The sequence below is a fragment of the Haliotis asinina genome, chromosome 1 (genome assembly GCF_037392515.1).
Source record: "Haliotis asinina isolate JCU_RB_2024 chromosome 1, JCU_Hal_asi_v2, whole genome shotgun sequence".
Lineage (NCBI taxonomy): Eukaryota > Metazoa > Mollusca > Gastropoda > Lepetellida > Haliotidae > Haliotis > Haliotis asinina.
In genome coordinates, this window is record NC_090280.1 from 4,844,449 (window position 1) to 4,855,198 (window position 10,750).

The following is a 10,750-nucleotide window of genomic DNA, read 5'->3' on the forward strand; positions in this document are numbered from 1 at the left end:
ATTCGGCGCCAACTGCAGTTTTAATGAAAGGAGTTCAACCAGCCTTACTTAACAGTAAATCTTTCAAAAAAAGGATGCATATGTTAAAGACTTAATGGATATTTATGAACTTGATGCTCTGCTGCTAACAGAAACCTGGCTCAAAGGAGATGACGTAATCTGATGTTCTCAAAGTGCCTTAAATCAAGATGGTACTAAGTTTGATCACTGCGACAGGAAGGATACACCAGGGGGTGGTATAGGTTTAGTCTACAAGGATAATAGCAAGGTGACTTTGGTGAAGCATGATGTTGTGCGGACATTTGAATATCTAATATGGAAAATGGTTTCAAAAAACATTTGTTTTCACATTATTGCGATCTACGGACCTCCGTATTCTGACTAAGATCGATGGACCGTGAATCACTTCACTGATGACATCACCGAGTTTCTTACTCATGTTCTATCAACGACAAAACCCCTATAATTATGGGAGACTTCAACATCCATATTGATGATGAAGCTGATGTTGAGGCAAATATCTTTGCGGACATAATGAATGCTCTAGGTCTTACACAGCATGTGGATTTCTCAAATCAGAGGCACAGTCACATTCTGGATCATATATACACTGAGGTCGGTAGTACCATCAACATCGTTAGCTGTCGTGAGGATGTCTTTGTTTCAGATCACTGTATGATCAAAATCTTCATGACCGCTCCTAGAGAAGATATGTGTCAAAGACGAATCACATATCGCAAAATGTCCGACTTACCATTGGACGAAATCAGCAAGGAACTGAGTACATCACTGACGGAGAGCTCGACAGATGAAATGGTTCATGAGTTCGAAAATAAAGTCACAGCAGTTCTGGACAAATTTGCATCAGTCATATCAAAGATGGTCACGTTTCGAAAGAAGAAACCCTGGTTCACGAGAGAAATAGCTCAGCAGGAGCACAAGGTTCGACGGCGTGTGAAGACCTTCCACAAATTCAGAGGAAACCATCATTTTATAGCTCTTAAGAAGGAGCGAAATCAGTATAAGTGGATGATCAAGCAAGCTAAAGGCGCCACCATCAGTGACAAAATCATCAATTCTAAAGGTGATGCTAAACCGTTATATCGGATTTTCAAGGCTGTCACTGGAGATACCCAATCAAACCCTCTTCCTGAAGGCAGATCACATGAACAACTAGCTGAGGACTTCGCTGACCTTTTTCAGAATCATTCACTATGTAGAATAGTCTACAGCATATTGACAAGTATATTCCAAAAGACGATGAGGCACCTATGTTCGGAAATTTCACTCCACTAACACCTGAGAAAGTAAGGAATATCATCAATTCAATGAAGACGAAGTCCTGTGAACTTGGCCGTATGTCCACCTGACTATTAAAATGTCTACTTGATGCCACAGTACCCACAATAACACCCATAATCAATTCCTCATTGATGAACGGTGTTTTTGCCTCACAATGGAAATCTGCACTCGTTAGACCGCTTTTGAAAAAGGCGGGGCTTGAACTTATCCTGTCCAATTACAGACCAGTTAGTAATCTGCGATTTCTGTCTAAAGTCTTGGAAAAAGCGGCTCTTCAACAACTCATGCTCCACTGCGACTCAAATAATCTACTACCGGATTATGAGTCTGCCTACCGACAACACTACAGTTGTGAAACAGCAGTTGTGAGATTGGTCACAGATCTTCTCTACAATATGGAACACCAGCAGGTATCGGCACTTGTTGCAGTGGATCTTAGGGCTGCCTTTGACACTGTAGACCACGAAATCCTCTTGCAAGTACTAAATCGACGATTTCTGTTCTTCACTGGTTCGACACATACCTACGTTCAAGAACGTGTAAGGTAAATGTTGGAGAGAAGTATTCCAAGACCAGGTCACAGGACTTCTCAGTACCTCAGTGTTCCTGTCTTGGTCCTGTGTTGCACTCTATACATGCCAGCACTTTGGAGGAGGTCTTACAGAGTCCTACCAGCATATATGGGTATGCTGATGATCATGCCTTCATTGACTCGTTTGATCCTCGGATTGCAGGATCCGAGGTACAGGCTCTCAAGCAACAGCAAGATCTCTCAGTTGAAGTAAAAAACTGGATGGACAAGAATAGGCTAAAAATGAATCCAACAAAAACGGAATTTATCTATTTCGGATCCCGCCAACAGCTACAAAAATGTTCTGCAAAAAACATTAACGTCAACGGAGAAGACATTCCACTAGCACATAGGATCCGGTATCTCGGCCTAGAACTTGACGAACAACTGTCATTTTCTCACCACATAACATCTACATGTAAGAAGGCTATGTATTGTCTTTAGAAAATAAGAAACGTGAGACATCTATTGACACAAGACGCATGTCATACACTGGTCCTTGGAACAGTTATTTCACACCTCGACTATGCAAATGCTGTCTTCATCGAACTTCCGGACACACAGATACGGAAGTTACAAAAGGTGCAGAATTTTGCCGCCAAACTTGTTCTCCACGCTGACAAATACTCCAGCTCCAAGACCGCCCTGAAGACTCTGCACGCACTGGCTTCCGGTTAGGCTACGAATAAAGCACAAGGTGCTTACAATGGTATGGAAGTGTCTCAATGGACTCTCCCCGATGTATCTCCGATCACTTCTGACAATAGCTGCATTTGGAAGGGAGAACATGAGGTCGAGTAGTTTAATAAAAAAAAAATAGTCATGCTGAATATGGCATAAATTGTTCCAGTTGTGTCGATGTAATGGGCACCCCGAATTCAATGAAAATAGTAAGGCTATGATGTAATGGACCCAAGCATGCTCTGTTCACTTTTCGTTGGAATGGACCATGTATGTAATGGCACCACATGCATATATGTATACCCCAGGTCTGACACCGTGTGCTTCTGTTCATGTAAATCTACCATTTTAACAGCTAAATCTTCTAAATTTTCTAAATTACGTCATGTCATATGTATGTTCCCACAGACCAATTTCAGTGTTTTATGTCAGTACATATCTTCAGGTTCCAGGCTGTACTACCCTGGAGTGACCCCTCAATATATGGAGAGAATGACTCTAAAGAGAAAATTGTATGATGCCTGCAAGGAAGGTGATCTTGCAAGAGTAAAGTCGATCCTTTCTCATACTCGGGTGAACATGAACGGTAGATATGGGGAAATGAAAGTGACACCTCTCCTGGTGACTGCGTCCCATGGGCACCGACACGTGTTTGAGTTCCTTATTAGTAAAGGTGCTAATGCCTCCCTCGTGGCTGTTAATGGTGGCAACATTCTGCATGCGGCATCTGAAGGAGGACACGAGGAGCTGGTGAAGTGCATCCTTTCACAAAACATTGTGGACGTCAATAGCAGAGACAAAATGGGAAGGACACCGGTGATGTGGGCAGCATTTTGTGGACAGAGAGACGTTTATAACCTGCTTGTAAAGGCAGGAGCTAACATTTCCCTTGTTGACAATACACTTAGAAACATTCTGTTTCTGGCCACTGGGTCAGGACATATGCAGATTGTACAGGACATCCTCACACGGGACAAAGCTGAACTTAACAGCAGAGCAGACGGTGATATGACAGCATTAATGCTTTCAGCATTTTGTGGAAACAAAGAAATGTATGACCTACTAATCAGTAAAGGTGCCGATGTTCTCTTGGTAGATGATAAAGGCTGGAATATCCTTCAAGTGGCATGTTGGGGCGGACATGTACACGTGGTGAAGTATATCCTTTCACAAAATATCGTTGACATCAACAGTAGAGATAACGAAGGGAGGACATCATTGATGGTGTCAGCATACTGGGGCCACAAAGAGGTGTTTGACCTTCTTGTCGGTGAAGGAGCTAATGTTTCCCTGGTGGCAGATGATGGTCGACATATTCTTCATAGTGCTGCTGCGGGTGGACATGTGGACATGGTGGAGTATATCCTTTCACAAAGCATTGTCGACATCAATATCAGAAATAAAGAAGGGGTTACACCAGTGATGACGGCAGCAGGTCGGGGGCGGAGAGAAGTTTATGACCTCCTTGTAGCAAAAGGAGCTGATGTTTCTCTGGTAGCACACGGTGGTTTCAACATCCTTCATAGTGCTGTTAAGGGAGGACATGTGGAGATTGTAAAGAGGGTTCTTTCACAAGGCATTGTTGACATCAATAGCAGAGATAAAGAAGGGGTTACACCAGTGATGTGGGCAGCAGGTCGGGGGCGGAGAGAAGTTTATGACCTCCTTGTAGCGAAAGGAGCTGATGTTTCTCTGGTAGCACACGGTGGTTTCAACATCCTTCATGCTGCTGTTAAGGGAGGACATGTGGAGATTGTAAAGAGTGTCCTTTCACAAAACATTGTTGACATCAATAGCAGAGATAAAGAAGGGGTTACACCAGTGATGTGGGCAGCAGGTCGGAGACGTAGAGAAGTGTATGACCTCCTTGTAGCGAAAGGAGCTGATGTTTCTCTGGTAGCACACAGTGGTCTCAACATCCTTCATGCTGCTGTTAAGGGAGGACATGTGGAGATTGTAAAGAGTGTCCTTTCACAAGACATTGTTGACATCAATAGCAGAGACAAAGGAGGGCGCACACCAGTTATGTGGGCAGCAGGTCGGAGACGTAGAGAAGTGTATGACCTCCTTGTAGCGAAAGGAGCTGATGTTTCCCTGGTAGCACACGGTGGTCACAACATCCTTCATAGTGCTGTTAAGGGAGGACATGTGGAGATTGTAAAGAGTGTCCTTTCACAAAACATTGTTGACATCAATAGCAGAGATAAAGAAGGGGTTACACCAGTGATGTTGGCAGCAGGTCGGGGGCAGAGAGAAGTGTATGACCTCCTTGTAGCGAAAGGAGCTGATGTTTCTCTGGTAGCACACAGTGGTCTCAACATCCTTCATGCTGCTGTTAAGGGAGGACATGTGGAGATTGTAAAGAGTGTCCTTTCACAAGCCATTGTTGACATCAATAGCAGAGACAAAGGAGGGCGTACACCAGTGATGTGGGCAGCAGGTCGGGGGTGGAGAGAAGTGTATGACCTCCTTGTAGCGAAAGGAGCTGATGTTTCTCTGGTAGCACACAGTGGTCTCAACATCCTTCATGCTGCTGTTAAGGGAGGACATGTGGAGATTGTAAAGAGTGTCCTTTCACAAGACATTGTTGACATCAATAGCAGAGACAAAGGAGGGCGCACACCAGTTATGTGGGCAGCAGGTCGGGGGCAGAGAGACGTTTATGACCTCCTTGTAGCGAAAGGAGCTGATATTTCGCTGGTAGTTCACAGTGGTCTCAACATCCTTCATAGTGCCGTTAAGGGAGGACATGTGGAGATTGTAAAGAGTGTCCTTTCACAAAACATTGTTGACATCAATAGCAGAGATAGGAGAGGGCGTACACCAGTGATGCTGGCAGTGTCTTGGGGACGTAGAGAAGTGTATGATTTCCTTGTAAGTGAAGGAGCCGATGTTTCACTTGTGACTTATAAGGGTAACAGCGTCCTCCATACTGCATGCAGCAGGGGACGTACGAGAATGGTGAGGCACATCTTGCAACACCACCATGGTGTAGACATTCAAACTACGAATGTATTTGGCCTTACACCAGCAATGATAGCAAACCAAACTGGGAATATGGCAATTTTCAGGCTACTTCTGTCATATGTTCAGGATAACCAGATAAAACAACAGTAAGTATAGAACTGTGATAGGCGTATTGCAGTAAATCCATGAATAGTAGATAATCAATGAATGCTCCCTGAGGTGTACACGGCAGGCACAACAGCTCTGAAGAATTTGTCTGTTATTATCAATCTCCAAGTCATTTATGATTCCAAATAAAAGGATAGGTGACGGGAGCTTCTGCGATTAATGTGAGTACAACATATACTGAGCCCGAAATGGATGTTTTCCTCACCCACCCGGGACACGGCACATTCACTTGTAGTAACGGTAGGGTTAACTTTTCAGTAGAAGGTAGGCTTGCTGGAACAGGAATAGGCTAGGTTATGACCAATACACTAGCTTTAGGCATCAGCGGGCTGGTCCATTTAGCTCATGAGGGGTGAGGATCCATCAGGCATGCTTCTGCCACAATGTCAAGTAATGGGATGGGCTTGTGCATGTGCATGGGCTTCTCATGAGCAGAGGTATCAGTCCTCTGAACTTTTCTTTTGTAGGCATTTTTGGGTAATTTTCTAAGCGTGGTTTTTATTGGGTTAGAATCAAAGGTAAGGGATGTAAAAGGGCTATTATTTTTGTACTCTGCATTCTGGGGTCTGACAGCCAAAGGACTCAGAAAGCAGAGTTTTAGGTTTTCTTTTGATTTAACAGTTTAGTTTTAGGAAGAACTAAAGTTTGCTTAGATAATGTTAAGGCGTTACGTTTTTGTTTTCTTTTGCTAGTGAACATTATTTGGGGGTATTGAGGTAGGTAAAATTTAAGGGGCAGTAGGATAGGTCTTTCCCACAGGGTTTAGATACTTATTATTTTTTAAAGAAATATTGATTTTATTGTTTGTTGATTTTAGTTTTTGGAGCTTGAAATAAACTTAACGTGTTTGGTGTCATTGTGTTTTTGAACCCCTGAATCATGTATGTATGTATGTATTTGTTTGTTTGTTTGTGTGTGTGTGTGTGTGTGTGTGTGTGTGTGTGTGTATGTATGTATTTACATACAAGTATGTATGTATTTACATACATGTATGTATGTATGTATGTATGTATGTATGATGTATGTATGTATGTATGTATGTATGTATGTATGTATGTATGTATGTATGTATGTATGTATGTATGTATGTATGTATGTATGTATGTATGTATGTATGTATGTATGTATGTATGAATGGGTTTTTTTTCAGAGTCGGGATTCAAATCTTAAAAACATGAACACCCAAACCTACCTTTTCCCATATTTCAGCCTCAAGTTTGACTTTTGGATGCAGTTCGTTTGCAAATAACAAACATCATAAAATATCTTGTGTACAAGTATCACACCTACCTGTCTGTGTAATTGCATAATGTGACAGAAAGCAGTGTGTTTTGTTTGTGGTGTATAGCCTGATGGGTGATAAGTTCAAATTGCGTGGGGTAAGTAAGTGAAGTTCTGGACTGCAGATTGTCATTAGCAGACAGACAGGCAAACAAATAGGCGTCAATAAAACAGATCTTGAGTTTCGTCAGTGATAGAAAATACTGTCTTATCAAAGTACAAATTCTAGTGCTTGTTTGGCTGTGTCCCATTCGGGATTCGAATCCGGACCCTCAGAGTCAGGCACCTAATCGCCAGCACACAAGGTCAGCCGCTTAACCCCAAATATGGCACATGTTACTTTTGACCATTTTCTAAAATGACATTGTGTAATGTACATTTCTAGATTTTAACATTGATTTGGAAATATAGAAACATAAAACAAAGAAAAAATAATAAATAGCAAAAGAAAGAATAAGTATTTTAAAATGATCCTAACCAAAGTAAAGTTTACATTTAAGAAATTTAGATTAAACTCTGTCCAAATGTAACAGAAATAACAGTGGAACATGTCAACATATTGTTGAAGGACACTATGTAACATTCTCGAGACATGGAAATTAGAGCTCTGCCTGTTCTCTCAAAAATATAATATACAACAATATTATATACTCTCACAGCACACACCTCCACCTCCACCTCCAATATTCAGATTCGGGATTCGAATCGCCAGTCCTCCGTCCTCCATAATAGCGTACCCCATTTCTGCTCTGTACTAACATTGGATATTGATAATCTAATTGCCTTTCGTATTTCTAAACAGATATTGCAAAGTTAAACGCTGATATTTTGATAGGTCTCACCTAGTACATACAACCTGAGGGGTCTACATACTACACATCATGTCGGAGACCAACACCTATAGAACTACTTGACCAGTGGTTTTCAGAAAACGTGGGTATCTTCTCCGACAGTCATATAGTTATCACCGATGACCTGAACTCCAGGTTGGGACAGGCAACAAACCATCTCAACCACAACCAAACTTTCTGGGAGATGTGTTTCCTGACAAACTGCAGTACCCCTTGACAAGAGACAATCTTATGGCAACTCTATCAATGGATTGGGTAGGATGCTAACATAACTGTGTTGACCAGTATATATATGTATATTCTAAATGGCCGTGTGAAAGGAGATAAAACTGGCGAGCTTGCGTTCATATCTACCCAGGGTTCCTCGGTAATTGATTACTGCATTGCCAATGTAGATGCGTTTGAACTGATCGAATCATTTCATGTAGAGTCCCGAATAGATTCAGATCATATGCCATTACGGCAAAATCTAAAGTCTATGAGCAAAGCCACCAGTTAGAAAATAACAATAACACTGACAGAAAGTGCTCTGACAGGATTATATGGAACCATACTTTGTCAGATGCTTGATACAGGACTTGACCACGCTCTAGACTTGTCAGTACAAACTGTACTTGATGCAGCGGACTGTATGAAAACACGTATCACACAGAGTACTTCCAATGTTTTTTTTCTTATTTTTTTTATAGAAATTGAAAAAGTAAAAAACATTATTACCTTTCCTCACGCCTTCATGCCCTTTCTCGCTGCTCTCTTCAATAAACTATATGATTCTGGAGAATTTGAACAAACTCTATCATTCTCCCAAAGAAAACGAAAAAAGCTTTATGTCGCTTTCATAGATTTTAGAAAGGCGTTTGAATATGTGAAAAGACAATTAACTTTGGTTTTGCCTCAATCAAAACGGGTTAGGGGAGAAAATGCTATCAGCACTTAAAGCAATTTACAGATCCGTAAAGTTTGTGGAAAATGCTCTTCTTCAGACATAATTGTCCAAATGGAGAACACCAAGGATGCATCCTAAGCCGTTTGTTATTCTCGTTATTTGTTGTTGAGCTGCTAAACGCTGTAAACGAATGTGGTAGACACGACATGCAGTTATTCTCTCATTTGTATAAATTGTTCCTGCTTCTATTTGCAGATGCTGTACAGTCGTAGCTACAAATATTTAGGTGTCTGGTTTTCAAGTACCATAAAAATTAACAAATGCATTTCAGACTAGGAATGCTGAGGGAAAAGAGCATGGATGGAAACTGTTGTCAAAATAAACAAGATTGGAGTGATTCACCCGAAAATATATTTTGCGATCTTTGATTCTCAGGTGATGCTGATATTGTTATATGTCTGTGAAGTGTGGGGAGTTAAGCAATACGAATTGCTGAAAAAGGTACATTTTCTAGCCTGTAAACGATTTCTAAGGGTAGGACAATACACTCCTAATGCTATTTTATATGGCGAATGTGGTCGCTATCCAATATATTTAAATGCTTAAGTACGGCTTTCAAGCTATAGGCTAAAATGCTCGAGTGAACGAATGAATGAGTGTAGATTACCCAAGAACGCGGATTACATGGTAAGATATTTCAATGACATTGGAACAACGAGTTAGTTATCGTTCATAAAAAAGAATTCATTTTCTCATGGCTTTGGTTACATTTGGATTAACCAAAATGTTGGTGATCTCTTTTATACGATTGTTTAAAACTGCATTGATAAATGAATTTGAATAACTTTGAATCACAGCTTATGTCTTCTAACGAAACCTCTGTTCAAATAGGACAAATTGTTATGGATAACAACTTCTTTATTGCGTGATTGCGACGTTTTGATACAGATTCTTGTACCATTGTCAAGCAGGAATGACGCATGAAATCCATATATATATACTAATTAAAACAATGAGATAACATAGTATACCAAAAAAAACACAATTGTCAACCGGAGCAACAAAATGCCATGAGGGGAAGCAGAAAGCTGGAGAAGCCAGTAGTACAGAAAGGATAGTGAATGGAAGCCAGACATGTACAAATAGAGGGGTTACAATGAAGGAATTACAATGGAGGATGAGGTGTTTATACAATTGATTGGGCTTGGTGGAGGAGTGCATCATAAGCAGATGGAATAAAATACCCTTGGTTACTGTTGATAGTGGGCTTGTGGCGTTTGATGTGAATGGCTACGGTGAGCTTGCGTTTGGTGAAGTCCGTTTGGTTTTGGCTAGGATTGTGATGTCAGACCACTCTATTTTATGATTAGGGTCTTCTTTGACGTGGTCCGAGATGGCTGATTTGCTGTTCGAATTAGTAACAGAGGTGCGATGTTCTTTGACTCGGGTTGATGGGACGTTATGTTTCACTAATGTAGCTTTGTCCACAATCACAGTTTATTTTACATATGACACATTTCAGGTTGTTGTTGTTGACAGTGGGTTGTTTTCTTCTGTCAGCATGGAGGAGATTGTTGAGGCTGAGGGACGCTGAGAAGGTTGTGTCAATGTTAGCTTGTTGTTTCAAGAGCCGATTGATCTGAAGTAATATTTTTCCAACGTAGGGAATGGATATCTTGATTGGGGCTGATTCTGGTTTAGGTCTTTTGGTAGGGGTTGACAGTATGGCTTCAGTAGTTCCGTTGACTATTTTAGTGGTTACATTCTACAAAGACTTTCGTAACCACTTTCGTGTGATCCATAACAATTTGTCCTATTTGTACACCTCAACTTCTAAAATGCCACTCAAACAAGTGAAACATCTGTTGTTAGAAACTTAGCCTTCTTTAATTATCATGCATTGCATTAGGATTTGATATGTTATTGTAAAGTTAACTACCCTACACCTCTTGGACATCTTCGTAACACACTTACATGTATTTAGCTATTGACGAAAGCAGTTATTTTAGTGTATAAAGGAACGAAAGATTTTTAAAAGTCTTT

The 10,750-nt window shown here is 40.9% G+C and overlaps 1 protein-coding gene across 1 annotated transcript; it reads left to right on the forward strand.

Moving 5' to 3' along the window:
* The first annotated feature begins 468 nt into the window (after nucleotides 1–468).
* On the forward strand, nucleotides 469–10,301 carry LOC137264252 (serine/threonine-protein phosphatase 6 regulatory ankyrin repeat subunit B-like). The gene is made up of 3 exons (XM_067800143.1): nucleotides 469–1,084; nucleotides 3,000–5,428; nucleotides 10,230–10,301. The coding sequence occupies exons 1-3, from the start codon at nucleotides 469–471 to the stop codon at nucleotides 10,299–10,301; spliced, it is 3,117 nt and encodes a 1,038-aa protein (XP_067656244.1).
* Nucleotides 10,302–10,750: the final 449 nt, after the last annotated feature.

What these genes read in the sequence shown, in the direction of transcription:
- LOC137264252 (XM_067800143.1), top strand. Translation starts at nt 469, where the DNA reads ATGGGAGACTTCAACATCCATATTGATGATGAAGCTGATGTTGAGGCA. An exon ending in CAAAATCATCAATTCTAAAG is followed by an intron (nt 1,085 to 2,999) that starts GTGATGCTAAAC and finishes ACATATCTTCAG; the next exon opens with GTTCCAGGCTGTACTACCCT. An exon ending in GAGAAGTGTATGATTTCCTT is followed by an intron (nt 5,429 to 10,229) that starts GTAAGTGAAGGA and finishes GACACATTTCAG; the next exon opens with GTTGTTGTTGTTGACAGTGG.